This window comes from Botrytis fragariae (assembly GCF_013461495.1).
Source record: "Botrytis fragariae strain BVB16 chromosome Unknown tig00000075, whole genome shotgun sequence".
NCBI lineage: Eukaryota > Fungi > Ascomycota > Leotiomycetes > Helotiales > Sclerotiniaceae > Botrytis > Botrytis fragariae.
In genome coordinates, this window is record NW_023500995.1 from 323,441 (window position 1) to 340,427 (window position 16,987).

A 16,987-nucleotide genomic window follows, 5' to 3' on the forward strand; every position below is an offset into this window, starting at 1 on the left:
GGACCTGCGGGGAAGCGGAGGCCTAAATGCAACATCAACAGGGACATGATAGCGTCTCAACGCTGTAACCGAGAGCAGACCATGGCTTGTAATGTCGGACATATTTATCCATATATTGCACGGCGAGACTGGATAACCAAAAGCTGGGTTCATTCCATCACCCAGACAATAAAGTGATCTTAACTCATTTCAAACATCCATCATCAATTAATGAAATGGCACCTATCAACCCAGCAGCCGATTTCTATGACAACTTAGGAATTAGATACGAGAAGAGTTTCGGACATGATGAAGGCCTCATAGCGTTCATTACCGAGAGTCTGAATCTTCTTCCTGCGAGCTCTGATGCGACGGTCCTTGATATTGGCAGTGGAACTGGGGTTCCAACATCCAGCCTCGTTGTGAGCAGTGGTCGCAAATTATATGGAATTGACTTTTCTCCCGTCATGATCGAATTGAGCAAGCGACAAGTCCCTGGTGGAACTTTCCAGCTGACTAATATGCTTGACTTCTTCCCTAAATCACCGTCTCAATTTCAAGGCGCCTTTGCGATATTCTCCCTGTTTCATTTCTCGCGAGAGGAAATGGAAATAGCGGCTGAAAAGATGTCGGGGTGGATTGCTCCCGGGGGCTATATTTTCATCGGACCATGGTAGCCGAGGACTTTCCAACAGAGCCACATATGTTTGACGAGGATGGAGAGTGTGCAAGAGGCATCGAGCATACATTCATGGGAAAGCGGATTGGTAACCTTCTTTACACCAGAAAGGGTTGGGAGAACTTGTTGCGAAAGGTTGGGTTCGAGGTGGTGAAGACAGAAATGGTACCTTTTCAGGCGCCTGTAGATGCAGAATGCGATATTGAGCCGCATTATTACATTACCGCACGCAAGAACTCTGATGGATAAGCGCTCGCCACAGGTGTAACTTCAAGCTCCAGCAAGAGTCTGGACAAGTTGAGCGTACCTCCCCGATAGAACATAGATCGACAGGGATCTACACCACGAATTCCGAAATTAGAATGATTAGCATTGATCCATGTCACAATTAACTTGGTACTTCGGCATCACGTATTCGAACAGGGTCAATTTATTCGGAGACAAAGAGAAGAAAATAAATTAGATCTCGATTTGCCCATTGGCCAATATTTAATATGCGTGTATCGATTAAGTGTTGAAAACACAAGCGTGATATTGTTTATCTCCTGTGTTTATAGATTTGTAAAACTACATTGCCAAAGTGTTGTTGGATTTCACAATCGGATGTTGACTTTCGCGGATTTGGTAAAGAATACGAAGTGAGGCACAGCACGCATCTGAATTCCCTTGCAGTTCAACTTCTAATTTCATGCGGACTAATATCCTACACAGCTGGATCTTATCTCGAACTATTTGAGCAATGATAATCTGTGACCTAAAGGAAATAGATGTTGACCGCAGGATCTAGGAGCAATCATATTCTCGGGCAGTAGGGTAATTTATATTTTGGATGCAAGTCTTGACTTTTCTCGTACTTTAACAGCGGCAAGTCAATTACATGAACATCCTGAACCTTCCATTAATCGACGATTCAAATTTGGTAACGACGAGTAGCTACTTATCTGAGCAAGATGGCTGTAGTGACAGCCGATAATCATGGGCCACTTCTGAATGTCGCTATGTGGATTGTATTGGTACCCATGATTATCATAGCTTCGACCAAAATCTATACCAAATACGACACTCTTCGCAAAATCCAGATTGATGATTATTTGGGTCTCATTGCTATGGTATGTAGATCCTGTGCGTTCCCATTCTGGTCTTCATGTGTGACCTTTCCGTAATTTGGGCTTACAATTATCCCTAATATTAGTTGTCCTCGGTCGGTCAATGCATATGCACATCGGAACAAATTGCTCATGGACTTGGGCAAAAACAAGACACTATCCTTCAGAGTGAGCTTAATCGCTTCTATATAGTGAGATATCTGCGATAAGGCTATCGACAAGCACTAAGAACTTGTAGGCTCAATATGCTGGTAACATCATGTATATCTCAGCAATCTTTCTCTCCAAGCTATCAAGTCTTTACTTCTTTGTTTGTCTCACTAGAGAAGGAAGCAACAAACGCCGATTGATTCATAGAAGCATTGTCTGGGTTGGAACATGGAGCTTGGTCAGTATAATCGCGATCGCTCTGCAATGCCAGCTCCCAGATCCTTGGGTGTTTGAGCCGGGGAAATGTATCAATGTTGTAAGATACTTCCAAGTCTTCAAGTTCTGTATCCTAACCTTAGTCGCTGTTCCACAGAGAGTCTTTTGGACAGTCAACGCGGTAGTGGATTCGTTGACTCAGGTGTTCGTTGGTCTGCTTCCTGTGCATATTCTGAGTGGTCTGAAAATGGAGGATTCCAAGAAAAGATTGACGATACTTTTATTCTCGCCGAACCTTTTGTAAGACTTGTCTTTCGTACCCATTAGCCCGTTTGTATTCTGTATCAAAAGATGTGTGACTAATTTAACCATCAATAATAGGACCTTACCTCTTCTTATTCTTCGCATAATCTATCTGTACAACACCATCGATTCAACAAACTATACTTGGGATTCATTCAACTTGGCTTTAATGACAAACCTGCACTCTTCCTTCACAATTATATTGTCCTGTATACCCTTCTCCAAATCTATCGTTGACAGTCTCGTCGTTGCACCGCATATCATAACGGACACCAGAAGCGGGGTCCTCTCAAGTGATCGGCTAAAAGGTGCAGAAAGGAGGAACAAATCTTACACTAGAGGCTCTTCACACTTCCTAAGTGGAATTACAGCTAGGACAACTACAATCGTAACTGTTGCTAGGGGTGAAGCACAAGAATTGAACGAGTATATCAGCCGTGCTGAGAGCCAAGAAAGAATGATCTCAGGGTCAACAAGCCCAGCTACAAGCAAAGCTGAATGGCACTCATAAAGAAAACCGATGATATTTCTTGTCTCTCTGGTACTTTCAAAACAACATGCGACTAATAACACAGGTTATCAGCAAGAGGCCTTCAAGCAAAGCATGATAAATTGCCCTTCCATGACAGCCCTTTGCGATGGCAATTTTCGTTATGTCGATGGTATTTCTCGCTTCACTAGATGCAACCTTCGTCTGGCACTAAATAGACGCGACATGATCACTCACGATCGATCAAATCAGAGAGTTCCCATCCCAACCACCGCTTTCTCCTTCAGCAAGGAACCCCACTCGAAGAAAAAAAAAATGTCCCATACCCCATTACTTCCCCACTACACCCAAATATTATCGCCTCGGCTAAAAATTTGATGCAAAAAATTTCCACAACACCAACAAAAATCACAAAAATTCACCAAAAAAGTGAATTGAACATGAGATTCAAGGAATTCTATGCTAATGAACTCTCTGACGGGGAGTCGAACCCCGGTCTCCCGCGACTTGCAATATTATTGACAAGCGGAAATCATGACCGTTAGACCATCAAAGATGTTGTGTTATTATTGAGGATTCGTACGGATTCTGAGAACATATTCCAAAAATCTTTGTTGACGAGGATAAGGGTTTTAAAGTGTGTGTAGGATGGTGTAATGGTGTGCAAAAGTGGGAGCTGTGTTACCAGAGTGGGGTGGGAATTTGGTAAGGAAATGTGGGAAATTGGAATCAAGGTTGTGGACCCGGCACTTAAATGACAGCATCAGACCTCAAATCAAACCATCATGAACAGATCCTGAAAACTTCGGGTATCATTTGAGGTATGCTCACTACCGTACATGGCTGCGCCTTTGCATAAAGCGTGGGAATTTGGGATGGTGAACAATACTATGCGAACATATTTCCAAATTCATAGTTAGTTCCTCATCTTATCAACAGGAAGCTCCGCGAGGTATATCTCCTTCCTCCTCTCAATCGACATAACTGCGCCAGTCATGGAGTTCCTTGAATCCCAGTACTTCTCTAATCTTTCTATTGCTCAATGGTGCTTCCCTCTCTCCCAACTTTCTTGTAGCCTTCGTTCCTGGACAAACTCTCTTCAAAAAGTCTTCTGTCTTTTCTTCCCCAGGTATTGTGATGCCATCATTTGTGGCATTGAAGACTTGAAACCCCAGGTCATTTTTCTTGATCGCCAAGTCACAAATTTGACCCAAATCCCTTGCATCAATGTAACTCCAGGCATTCCGTTTCCTACACATAGGATCCTCCATGAAACCTGGAAAGTCTCTTTTATACTCATGCGGTTCAATCACGTTCCCAATTCTTAACGCGTATATATCTGACTTAAACCGTTTCGCAAATGTACGAGCAGTCTTCTCGCCACATATCTTGGATAGAGCGTAAGAATCTTCGGGATCAACATCATAGTCTTCCTCTAGAGGAAAGGAATGATAATCGGTATCTCCTTGTGCAAAACATACTCCATACACGGTCTCGGAGCTAGCTATTATGACCTTCTTCACGCCAAGTTTGCTGGCTGCTTCAATCACGTTGTATGTGCTACGAGTGTTGGCTTGAAAGAGTTCGCTGTCAGGTACAAGCATGTTTCGGGCGTAGGCTGGTGCTAGTTAGAATTATACGGACGATGAGGGAGGATGGAGGGTTGTACCGGCAAAATGTATAATCACATCTGGAGGGCCGGGCACCGGTCCTTCATTGTATCCAGACATGTTAAAATGGGATGTGAAGGCATTGAAAACTTGACCTGAATCTGTGAGGTCTGTTTTGAGTGTATATACATCAACAGATGGATCCGGAAATGGAATTAGGTCAAGATTTAAGACCTTATGTCCTTTGGAGAGTAAATATGGGATAACGTGGCGCCCTGCTTTGCCACTACCTCCTGTGAAGACCTATACAATGTCAATCAACAGTTCAGCGTCATGAATATTGGCAACTTACTATCCTCTTGCCCCCCTCAACTGTTGGTATGGTGTTGTTAGACATAGCTGTTTTTTGATGTACTTGGGTAAACTTGAGAGATTCATCTTGACCTGCTACAATATATATTGCAGATGAATCCAAAACTTCCCTTATCCCAGCCCGCTCGATAAGAAATGGTGACGTCAGTAAATGGTATAGTTCATCGGCGCGGGTGAAAACCCGCCGAATGTGGAGAGAATCAAAGAAATGGATCCTACGATATTCAGGAACGGCTCAGAGTTAGCAAAGCCGGCAAAGTATCTAGACTTTCTACCCTTTTTCTCAAGTCTTCGATGGCATGTTATCATCCTATAGTATGAGGTAGATCTACATTTAATGATTTATGCCTACCGTAGGCAAGATAGGTTAGCTAGCCAGATCATGTGATGATGATTGAACTTCACCGCGAATCTCCAATGAGTATATCTCTCCGTTTGCTCTCCTTTAACTCGAAGAATCTCATCCTTTGAACAGAGACGACGAAGTCCGAAAATATTCACCCAATCCTGAAGCAGGCTCATGCATTCCCATCGAATGGTTCCTTGGTGACTTTCAATTATTATTACTTTCGATATCTTGCAAAGTATGTACAGTCCGATATCATGTGATCCATACGCTTTCTCATCTATCTACAACAAGTTTGCAGACTTGTTGGTTAGGATATTTCCACTTTTGATGAACAACGTCAAAATCTGTCCAATTCCGAAAAGCCAAACCAAACTTCTTGCTGCTGCTGCCCCTTGACTCTCATTACTTATATATATGAAATTATAAACCGCACGACTAATTAGGTATGCGCCACTGAGGGTATTTAATGTTGAGTGGGAAAGTCCCGCAACATTTCCAGCTACGACTGCAGAAGCAAAAAACCCGATGCTTTCGTAGCCATTAGATGCGGCGGCGTGGGCTCTGCGAAGTCGGTTCTTTTTCTAGGATGATATTAGTTTTTTATTTGACGAGGGAAAAGAATCAGCTAGGGAACATACAGCCTTTTCAATGCTCTGATCAGCCTCGAGACTTTTTGGATAGTCTCTGGGGGAGCGGTTATCGAAGCATTTAGACGAGCTGACAGCGTACATATGAGGGATGTGAGCCAGGAGCCATGCTGCCGGGACCTGTGCAGATGTGAGAAATTGCCATTGATCGAGTTGGAGCTGGTATTCTTACACTGTATAGAGAAAAGTTACGAGTTGTATCGAGGAGGCCAGACATTTTCTATAGTTTATGTTTGTTTATGGTATGTCAATATGAAGCTCAGTCACAAATTTGTTGTGAAAAGAAGGAAGTTGTTGGGAAGAGCTCGGGGCAATTGCTAGCAGGCTATTAGCTCATCAAGACCTAAGGGTCAATTTCAAATAGGACCATATCCTAGACGTCATTGTTGATGATCACTCTGGAGAAGCCAAGGATCAGCCGTTGATCGATCCTAGCGTACTTCGGCACTAGATCTTTCAACTAAAGGTTAGTCTCCCGGGAAAGGGGTCAAGTGTTTCATAGTTCTACCGAAGCCGATTGAATGAATCCATGCATGCGCATTTGGATATTGGGGCCAGCCAAATCTACGTCACTTGTCTTGTACAACACACATTCAAGGTGAATGTTTCCTTCTCAATGTAAACTCAGCCATACCTAGCCATGAAACTTCCAATTTCAAGCTAATTTATTGCTCTACAGGTACTGATGAATTGATAAAGTGACGTTAGATGGGATATCACATTTCCTCCTCATTTGTAGCCATAAAGAGGTGGGTTTGAAATACAATAAACTTATCTCAACGACCTGCGCTAAATCTTTTCCAGTCGTATTTACAACGGCTTATGGAGTATAAGGTATTAGTACACACAGAATGCACACCATAAGATCGGAGATGATTTGGTACTTACATCGTGCCCTGCCACAATTAATCGGACCCATGATGGTCAGCACTTTGCATCTTGGACACGGTTTCGTAATCGTAAGTGCTTCTACGCGTCCCTCATGTCGAGAAACAGCATTATCGCAAGCCGTGCACTTCTTTCCTTCACCTCGTGGGATCTGATGAAGAAAGCAGCTCTCGGATTGGCAAGCATGACATATAACTCTCAAATATTTCGGTCCATCGTTGTGGACTTGACCAGATACACACTTGGGATTTAAACACCATTGAAAGTTTGGGAGGTTGCGGATCTCCAACTTTTCGATGTAGTTGTTATAACTGTTGTGAGATTAGCTTCTTAAACAGCTGCCAGCATTTTGAAGGTTTATACTTCTCAAGTAGCCCCCTTTGAGATACTTCATCACGATACTTGGTTCCAACATCCTTTCACAACTGGAGTATGGACAAGGTATATTATCCCAGGGGTTGCTCTCTACGTTTGCCACAGCAGCTTGTTCCAGACACGACGTACACATATGTGCCTTGTGTTCGCATTTGCTTGCAAGATCTTGTTGAGGAAAGCTTTCTGGGGGTAAAGCTCGCAAACAAACTTCACAATCCGTGCCCTCTTCTACTCCCGTAAACTCTCCATCTACGTCTTCATCATGAGGCCCTGCCTTAACAGCAGATCTAGTGATGGGTATATCGAGACGAAGAAGTTGAGCTACAGCATCTCTTACTTTGTCTGTTCGAGCTTGTTCGACGCGCGCGAGCTTATGTAGAAGACTAATTCGTGGTTCCCGCTGTCTGAAAGTGCTTTGTTGATAGAATATGGAGAGTATGCGTTTTATGAGTGGGATGTTGTAGGCTGAGAGGGGTTGAGAAAAAATGGTTTGAGGGAGAGGAAGATCCTTTGCCGACGTGCCTTTTGCAGTTTGGCAAGGCATGTCGTTTCTGCGATATTGCCTCTTGTCCTCGTTGTTGAATTGCTTGCAAGTGGGTTGAAAGTTTCGATTGTCTATAGGATGCAATCTATTTCAGATTGAGAAACTTACGTATCGTCTGAACGAGGCTGTCGAGGAATCATGGACCATCCGCAATCTTCGATTTGGTTCCCTCTAGGTTGTTCTTCAGCATGGAGAATTAACAGTAGGCAGCAATGTCATGCATCTCAATTATCGTCTCAGAGTTTCTACCAAGGCTTGATGATTCTAACATGTTCTTTCTATTGTCAGCCTGCATATCTTGAGATAGTCGATGTTGTCGGATTGTACATAGTACAGAGTACAGTAAGTATCATCATGATACTGATCATAGACCTCTCTGGTCTCCTAGGCTAAACGCACAACGCTTGTTCTCCGTGGTTTTTGCTGGAACTGTCAACCGAACCAACCATCTTACTATTCGGTTAAATTTATATCCATTCAGAGTTTACCTATTTCGCAAAAGCTCAATCCTCACAATATCAACTCCAATGCGAAGGCTAGACGTTGACCGTCTAGACTTCCGAATTTTGAAACAACTTCCACAGAGTAAGATAGCTACGGAAGGAAAAGGCATAGGAAAATCTCATAGAAGATCTCATAAAGCGAGTCACAATTTCGAAGGCCATGATAGCGAGAATATTCTTATCCATCATAGATGTCCGAAGTTATTGTACTAGATTGCACAAATTTTCCACACTCTATCCATCAAATCTATCCCATTGCTCCTAGTAGCAAGCACAACTATCGTTCTCTACCAAGCCATCAAGACGTACAACCAACCCCTTCCAACTCTCTCGAAGAACATCATGGAACATATCCAGGGACACCCATCACTTCGCTTCCAATTTTGCTCCAGAAATATCCCACTTGAGCCACCTCTCCACAACATACGACCATAGAACTGAAGAGAAGTGGCTTGTATATTATATTGTCGCCTGGGTACAGACACATAGATACAGTATTTATTTGGTAATTTGGGTCGCGCTAAGCAGGGATTGAAAATATAAGGCTCATCTAGAATCTGGATTAGAGTTACGAAAAACACCAGAGCTGTTTGATTCGTTCATTCGATGAATTATTCATCAATCCCTTATTTCTGTTGAATGCTCCTATTTTCCAATCGATTTGCCCCATTTAAAAGCAATCTAATTCAAGCTTAAATTTATTACCCCTACTTTAGTGCAACCCGAATTACCAAATGAATACGGTATACGCAACACATGTGTTGAGAGTTCTCGCAATGTATCTAACTTACTTTTCCGATTCGATCAATCAATTACATCGACAAGACAATTATCAGTTATTTGATACTTGGATATTCTTCTGAAGGTGTCATTTGATCGACTAGTACAATAAGAATGATTGAAACATCGTGGCTAATCACCTGACCTGCAGAGTAACCTGTGTGGTGGAAAAAGTAAAAATAGTACAAAACTCCTAGTTCTGACTGGCTCACCGGGATGGTAAACGGAATATCGGCAGTTCATTCGATTGGGTACGATCTTGGCGTTCCACTGCCATTTCAGACCCTCAGACAGCCCGAGTCAGACTGTCTGCCCTATTGGCCCATGTTGTGGCTGAGGTGGATTAATGTGACGATGGACTGTAGCACAACCCCACAAAGTCGGTTGCTCGGAACGTGGCGGTGTCGGCTTGTTGCAGACAACTCATGAATGATGCATGATGGCACAGCATATGATAGCCCCACAGAAGGGAGCTGGGGCAGTATATAAGGAGATGGCTCCATGGAGAAGAGTACACTGCGATTTTGCAAATCACACATCATTAGTTAACACCTTCATAACTCTTCAACTATCAATATGTCTTACAATCAAGGAGGATACGGCCAGCAAGGAGGAGGATATGGTCAGCAAGGCGGTTACGGCCAGCAAGGAGGATATGGCCAGCAGCCCCAGGGCGAGGCTAGTGAATATTACCAGCAAGGTCAGAACAACGGCTATGGCCAGCAGCAGCAACACATGGGCCAACAGCCATATGGCGGCGGCCAGCCAGGCTATGGCCAGGACCCTTCTCAATACCAGCAGGCAAGTTAACTCCTCGGGTTTTGCTGTCCAAACTAACAAATCCAAGTATCCAAGTACAGCAGCGCACTCTTCCAATTCAGGACGCAACTCGCACAACCAAGGCTTCCAGAACCAGTACGGCGGTGAGGGTGACCCAGAGGGTGACCGTGGTATCATGGGTGGCATCGCCGGAGGTGCTGCCGGTGCTTATGGCGGACACAAGCTAGGTGGACAAGCAGGTCATGGCGTTGCAGGCACTATCGTCGGTGCCTTAACTGGTGCCTTTGCAGGACACAAGACACAAGACGCCGTAGGCGACTGGAAGGATGAGCACGACGAGAAGAAGAAGTGGGAGAAAGAGCAGGAGGAGCGACAGAAGCGCGAGAAATACAATCAGCAGCACGGCGGCCCACCACCTCAACATCACCGCCGTCGCAGCAGCAGTTGCAGTTCCCGAGGTGGCGATCGTTCCCGAGGTGGCGACCGTTCCCGAGGTGACGAGCGCGCCCGAGGTGACTTTGGTGGAAACTTCACCACTTCGTCCAATGAAGTTCGCCTCGACACTCACGGTGATTACAACCTGCACGCTCAGTGCCGCCGCACAGATGGATCCTACCAATCTAGCACCATCAGTCTGAACAAATACATCGAGAACGACAATGGTAGCTTGCGCTGGTCTTCCGGCGGCAGCCACGGTGGCTCAACATACACTGTCCAACAGGGTGACACACTCCGAGCCATTGCCGACCGTTTCTCACACTGCTCGTACGAGGAGCTTGCTAGACACAACAACATCACCAACCCCGATCAGATCTGGCCTGGTCAGAACCTACAGGTTCCTGGCGGCAGCGGCGGCCGTGGCGGCGGTAACTTCGGTGCGTCGGCGAGAAATGTCAGGTTGGCGCGCGGTGGACAAGAGCTCGAGGCTGAGCTTGCTCCATCGTGGCACACCAGTACTTTGAACTTGGATGAGAGAATTGGAAACAACAATGGGTGCTTGCAGTTTGTCTAGATGGGCAAGCAAAGATACTTGACTGGATGAGTGAAATGCTAGATGTTGTAAAAGAACTTTAATGAATATGTTCAATACTCCATATTGCAAATTTTGGTCAAAAGTGATGCGACCAATTTATGTGTTCTGCGACTTGAATTTTTGACAAGCTGGTGACTGAAAACTGTATCACGAACACCCAACCTATATTCCTTTGATAGTACATCGTAAATCCCCTCCGAGCACCAATTCACATTTGAATCAAGTAGGAAAACAGTCAAAACAGAATGGAAGGGGGCGGGAGAAGCGAGACGAGATGTTTTGTTGGTACGGTTTTATCTGCTCAGGATAGAATGAGTATCCTGGTCTTGTGCTTGAGCTGTGGACGCTAGTTAAAGCGAAAAGATGTTAGGTAGCTTAGAGGAGCGCAAGAACGAATCAAAGTACCTAGAACTTCATTCCGAGGTAAAGGGGTGAGACAATGTACTGTTTAGTATTAGTAAATCTTTCACATCACATCATAATCTTGAAACCAAACAACTGAAAGTAGGAACGATTTTATATTCAACAAAATGATACTACATGCAATGCACCGAAACCTTAACCATTAGATATGAACACCCCATCGCAGATAAGTCTTACAACTGTTCATTAACAAACAAACCTGCCATTCCCTGTCCAGTACCAATACACATACTAGTCAACAAAATCTTCTTCTTCTGTCTCCTGCACTCACTCAATCCAGTAACGATTTGTCTAGCACCAGTTGTACCCAATGGGTGACCAAGTGCAATAGCACCACCTCTAATGTTCATCTTCTCGTGAGGAATCTTAAGGACATCTTTGCAGTATACGGCCATGGAAGCGAATGCTTCGTTAAGCTCGATGACATCACAGTCGTCAATAGTGAGATTGTATTTGGTGAGGAGTTTAGGAATAGCAATGGATGGACCAATACCCATAATACGTGGAGCAAGACCTGCAACGGTAGCTCCAACAAATTTGGCGAGAATTGGTTGACCGAGCTCGATGGCGCGGGAACGCTTCATAAGGATAACAGCGGCAGCTGTGAATATACGTTAGCATGCATACTTGTAAAGTGGCTTGTAGATTGTGTTACGTACCACCATCAGTGACCTGACTGGAGTTTCCACCGGTAGATCTGTCACCATATGCTGGGAAAGCAGGTCTGATCTTGTTCAAGCTCTCGAAGGTAGTTCCATATCTTGGACCCTCATCTTTTGTCAAAGTAACCTTCTTGACTTCTCCAGTCTTTGGGTCCTTAACTTCCGCAACAATTGGTACGATCTCATCATCGAACCATCCAGCCTTTTGAGCACGCTCTGCGCGCTGATAACTTTCTGCCGCATATTTGTCTTGTTGTTCACGAGTAATGTTGAAATCCTTTCCTACATTCTCAGATGTTTGTCCCATAGGTTGCATACAATCGGCAGCGTCTTGGCACTTGAGAATATCAGGGTGGAAACCACCGTCGAGCTTATCGCCTCCAATCGACATCATCTCTGCACCCATGGCAATACCAATATCAATGCTACCTTCAGCAATTTGGTTCGCGATATCTTGGGTGGCCTTGAGACCTGAGGAGCAAAATCGGTTTACAATAGAGGCTGCGGCGGTATTGGGAAATCCTGCTGCCAAGGCGGCGGCACGAAGTTTGTATGCGGCATTGCCATCGCTGACCTTTTATATCATTATTAGTCGTCGCCTTTGCAAGAGAAGTCTCTAGAGGTGCTCACATTTCCACAGCAGATATCTTCAACAAGAGCTGGATCGAGGTTGGACTTTTCTCTGACTTTCTGGAGAAGGGCATAGATAAGATAGTCAAGCTTTGTATCCTTGAAACCTCCCTTGAAACCTTTTGCTAATGGTGTGCGAACTGCAAGTGTGATAACAACATCGTCGGCATTTTTCGAGGTACTATTTGCAAAATTGTTATAAGCATGTGTTTAGTGATGAAGGGGCTGGAATGTTTACTTACATTGCAGACAATCCTGATGTACCAGGAGTCAAATGCTTAACAATTGAGCTGATTCTTTCAACGGCCATTTTGAATTTTTGATATATAGAGTTCTTTTGAAGATTAATTGAATGAGAAAGGAGAGATAGAAGGGGTATTGATATTGTTTTTGAAAGGAATCCGGGGAGAACGGCGATTCTGTGGGGAATACCGAAATGAAGATACCTCGGCTCGGAATTCTTATAGGCACTTGCCGAGCCTACCCAGCGTGCCAGCTTGGATTTGTCATCAATTGCTTGAAACTACCGGGACTTGGTGAGGATATACTATTAGGTTCTTCAAAATTGCCAGAAAGATTATATCCTATCTAATATACTCTTCAGACCATTTGTAATTCATAAGCTGCCGTCGAGTCATGGTTTGCTTCAAGCTTCCATTGAAATTTTGCAAAAAAATACACAATATATTTTAGCGACGATTTTATGAACATAAACCTAAGGTCCGACATTATTGCAAGTTAATTTAGGGATAGATGCAACTTCGTATTTGAGGTTCAAACAATCAGACTACTTTGCTTATAAAGGGTAGAATGCCTCATATTCATGCCTGGCGCTGCGATATGCAACAAAAGCATCTCTTTGACTGGAATAGGACTGCCTCAGGAGAAATATGCCTAAGGTCTCTGTCTGCCTGACATTCAGACACAAGAGTTTTCTCGGAGTTTATCATTGCCCACGGAATTATCAGTAGTCGACCTTCACAAACCCACAGCTTCGTTGCAAAAACAGCACGCTGGAAGAATAGCACGTTGGAAAAACAGCACAGCAAGAAACTTCATTGAATTAACTCTCACCATATATATAATATGCCACCCCAATACCGTATGCCAATCACACCTTCTTCTTCAACATAGCCTTAGCATGACCCGTTCCAAGTGTAGCATACTCCGGGGTCTTGTAATAGATAGTATTGACATCACCGAAAACTTCCGCTGGCACACTCGTTCCATTAGGACCAAATTGCCAGATCTGATCTGCAGCTATTTCAGATTTAAGTACCGTTGCTTGCCTATGAGAAGAAATTCGTCAGCTATTTTTTCTTTCAACTCACTTTCCGTCCTCTAGCTCAAAGTAAAATATAAAAGTAACATAAAAACATACCAAGGTCCTTCGGTCTCCGTATGATTATATGGGAACGGCGTGCCATACTCTTCTAAGATGACCGGTTTTCCAACCGCTTTTCCAGCCTTATCATGTTGTTCAATCCACTCATTTCCCCATGTGTAATTGTATCCCCAACTATTTGGATATAAGTGGAATACTCCATAATCTAATGTTTTGATCTTCAAATTCGCGACCCAATCAATGCCCTCTCCACCTCCATACGCATAACTCCCATCACCGATTCCATCGGCTGGTGCAAACCATCCCTCGTCGCCCAATGTAACCATATGGTGTGAATCGAGCGATTTGATGTAGCTTGATATATCCGAAGCCCATTTGGTAAGGACAGATGTTTCGCAGCCATTGCAGCGGGGTTCATTACCGAGCTCCCAAGCAAAGATGGCAGTGCTAGAGCGGTAACGAGTGACGATTGTTTTGACGTAGTTTTTATAAACCATTTGGCAAGTTGCATCGGTATAAAAGGACGTTGACGAACAATTGAAAGCATTAGTGTAGGCAGCAATTCCACCATAATCACCCCAATTGTTAACAAAGTTCAGTACCAGCTTCAGACCATATTTAGATGCTGCATGGACCACATAGTCTAGTCGCTGAAGACCATCTGCACCATAATTTATATATGCACCTGTAGAGTTGAGGATCTGAAAGTAGACAAGATTTGGATCCGTGTTGGTGGACGGTGGAGGAGTGTTCGCGTCGCCGAAGCCCCATACTCGTACAATTTTATAGCCCGTAGCGGCCATTTGTGAAAAAGAGAGGTCTACATCGCTGTTGGATGAAAGATGTGCAAGCCACCAAGCATTTGTGCCTGCAAAGTATTGGACCTTCCCATCGATGTTGAAGAGACGACCAGCTACTTTAGCATTGCTGCCGCTGGAGGAAAATGGATAGAGTGATTTGGGTTGTGCATTTGGAGATTCTGAGGAGATTAGGGGGAGGGCAGTCGCTAGAGGGAGGAGGGAGACAAGAGCTGCGAAAAAAGACTTCATCCTGAAGACTAAAAAGCTTTCCTTGAACAATGATAGTTACAATTGAGGATTCTCCAGACTCTTTTAAAGTAATGAGAAATTTATTTACCCCTCAGAATCAGTTACAAGGGTTTCTGAATAATCTTGGCATACAGCTGGACAAACCTTTTTCCAGGATGATTGACGCATTTCGTCTGGAGAAAATCCAGGATCTTGGGTCATGAGCATATAATAAGAGCCTTTTCACTTGGCTAATCCAAAGAGCAACTAAGAAAGGGTACAGAAAACTGAAAATTGTGCTTCCCACTTTAGCCGAAGCGGAAAGTGTGCCTCCGCATTTTAAGAGGCAAAGTATCATCCAATTATGTGGATGGCACTGCAGAAGCTAGACTCGGAGGTCAAGTCCAGCGAAGTAATCCCCCTTGAAATTCCGATGCAAAGATGCATGAGAGTTTAAGCTCAAGATGTGGAACTGAGTAAAGAGGGGTATCGGATATTACTCGCTCAATCATTTTTCCGGTGGAGATGGTAAAAGTACCCCGGATAATCGGTTGTACATCCGAACAGAACATATTGTATAGTATTTCAACTTACATGAGTTCTTATGAAGGAGCTAAATCATAGAATTGCTTCTCGATTGTCGAATATGTAGACATTTGCACTATTGCGTTACGCCACTAAAGTCTAGTTTTGATAAACCAAGACATTCTTCTCTCGAGCTGTGTCGCATGGTAGTACTACTACTCGATAATATATGGAGGCTATCAGCTTGCGGAGATTTCTAGAGGCACTCGAATTGTATCTTGCGCACAAAGCAAGTATTTGCAAGGTCGCAAGGAAAGAGCGCAAAATATGATCAAACTTCTTTTCCGTCAACAAATAGGAGAAATCGACCTACCACATAGCTTCGGGTACGTTCACATACTTTAAGCAGCATTAGCATCTTCAGGTACGATTATAAAATTCATTGTGTGAGACCAACCCTTTACATTCCTCTGGATCCACCTTCCATCAGATCAATCCAGCATTAACGCCCTTCCTTACACCCACTGAATGATCACACCCAGAGGCTGCAAATACATTCTTGCCACAATACCATTGTAATGAGCATCTCAGTATCGGTATCTAGTCGAGTAATCTGACGCAGAGTTAGCCTTCGTCCTTGATATCAAACGTTCCCGCCCTGGATCTTAGATAAGAAGCGAAAAAGTTAAATGCCACATACCCTTAGGACTAACAACCAAACCTCGACCCTTCTTAGCACCCTTATAAATCGTCTCAATAATATCAATCATCTCCTGCTTATCCTCCAACACCCAATTCAGCTTGTTATTATTACCCGTTCCAAAATCGCACATCATATGTTTATTTCGAAAGAAGAACATCGTTGTGACCGGATCATACAATTCGTACATAGTTTTGAAGTCGGGTACTTGATCGATGTCGCAGACGTAGATGACGGCGAAGTTTTTAACTAATTCGGCAACCTCTGTTACACTTTTGTTAGCCCATAGCCTGGCATGATATATTAATTAGGATGGAAGATGGGAATGTTTTGACAATATGGCACATACTGTAAAGCACTTCATCCTGTCGCATACAATCTGGATCAACATCGCGTCCGAAGCGGATCACTACCAGTCTCTCTTCTTCTGACATAATAGCCTGGTCGACATGCCAGCCGGTGACGAGATGAGGAAGAACAACGGAACCCATGGTGAATGGCTCTGTGAAATTTTGTATATGGAGATGTTGAGAGTGGTTTGAAGTGTTGATACGAAGATAGAGTTGATAATACACCAGGCGGAAACCAAAAAGAACTGATGGCGGGGAGAATCGCGCTTAGCCTTAGAAATGCGATGTGTCACGTGATCATGGCTTCCAACTAATATCACTGTACTTATCGACTATTTCCTTAGAGAATCGGACGGTGTATTGATACATATCACTGCCCAGGAGCAAGTAGCTACGATATACATCTCTATCGCACACTTTAATCGTTCTTGAACCTACAGTGCTCTTTCCGAGTGTATTAGTCATTCTTCACTTCCTCATGTGAGATTGCGCCCTGCATATGACAAACCAGAGCTCTCAT

The 16,987-nt window shown here is 43.9% G+C and overlaps 7 protein-coding genes across 7 annotated transcripts; 3 read left to right on the forward strand and 4 right to left on the reverse strand.

Moving 5' to 3' along the window:
* Positions 1-215: 215 nt before the first annotated feature.
* On the forward strand, positions 216-656 carry Bfra_005591 (putative type 11 methyltransferase protein; the record flags this gene model as incomplete). Its single annotated transcript, XM_037335973.1, has 1 exon — positions 216-656. One exon carries the CDS (start codon positions 216-218, stop codon positions 654-656), a length of 441 nt encoding a protein of 146 aa, XP_037191183.1.
* Positions 657-1,608: 952 nt separating this feature from the next.
* Bfra_005592 (uncharacterized protein) lies at positions 1,609-2,944 on the forward strand (the record flags this gene model as incomplete). Its single annotated transcript, XM_037335974.1, has 4 exons — positions 1,609-1,767; positions 1,851-1,955; positions 2,003-2,430; positions 2,512-2,944. 4 exons carry the CDS (start codon positions 1,609-1,611, stop codon positions 2,942-2,944), a joined length of 1,125 nt encoding a protein of 374 aa, XP_037191184.1.
* Positions 2,945-3,894: 950 nt separating this feature from the next.
* Positions 3,895-6,118, reverse strand: Bfra_005593 (putative udp-glucose 4-epimerase protein; the record flags this gene model as incomplete). The annotated part of the gene is made up of 6 exons (XM_037335975.1): positions 3,895-4,541; positions 4,593-4,836; positions 4,886-4,932; positions 5,577-5,835; positions 5,893-6,021; positions 6,074-6,118. The coding sequence occupies 6 exons, from the start codon at positions 6,116-6,118 to the stop codon at positions 3,895-3,897; spliced, it is 1,371 nt and encodes a 456-aa protein (XP_037191185.1).
* Positions 6,119-6,677: 559 nt separating this feature from the next.
* Positions 6,678-8,157, reverse strand: Bfra_005594 (putative ring finger protein; the record flags this gene model as incomplete). The annotated part of the gene is made up of 6 exons (XM_037335976.1): positions 6,678-6,720; positions 6,750-7,100; positions 7,179-7,793; positions 7,817-7,862; positions 7,910-7,986; positions 8,108-8,157. The coding sequence occupies 6 exons, from the start codon at positions 8,155-8,157 to the stop codon at positions 6,678-6,680; spliced, it is 1,182 nt and encodes a 393-aa protein (XP_037191186.1).
* Positions 8,158-9,567: 1,410 nt separating this feature from the next.
* On the forward strand, positions 9,568-10,783 carry Bfra_005595 (putative carbohydrate-binding module family 50 protein; the record flags this gene model as incomplete). The annotated part of the gene is made up of 2 exons (XM_037335977.1): positions 9,568-9,792; positions 9,839-10,783. The coding sequence occupies 2 exons, from the start codon at positions 9,568-9,570 to the stop codon at positions 10,781-10,783; spliced, it is 1,170 nt and encodes a 389-aa protein (XP_037191187.1).
* Positions 10,784-11,400: 617 nt separating this feature from the next.
* On the reverse strand, positions 11,401-12,862 carry Bfra_005596 (putative 3-ketoacyl- ketothiolase protein; the record flags this gene model as incomplete). The annotated part of the gene is made up of 4 exons (XM_037335978.1): positions 12,762-12,862; positions 12,520-12,700; positions 11,887-12,463; positions 11,401-11,828 (listed from the first exon to the last, which is right to left on the reverse strand). Exons 1-4 carry the CDS (start codon positions 12,827-12,829, stop codon positions 11,401-11,403), a joined length of 1,254 nt encoding a protein of 417 aa, XP_037191188.1. The 5' UTR covers positions 12,830-12,862.
* Positions 12,863-13,630: 768 nt separating this feature from the next.
* On the reverse strand, positions 13,631-16,608 carry Bfra_005597 (uncharacterized protein; the record flags this gene model as incomplete). Its single annotated transcript, XM_037335979.1, has 6 exons — positions 13,631-13,808; positions 13,901-14,914; positions 15,791-15,816; positions 15,989-16,030; positions 16,131-16,381; positions 16,467-16,608. The coding sequence occupies 6 exons, from the start codon at positions 16,606-16,608 to the stop codon at positions 13,631-13,633; spliced, it is 1,653 nt and encodes a 550-aa protein (XP_037191189.1).
* Positions 16,609-16,987: the final 379 nt, after the last annotated feature.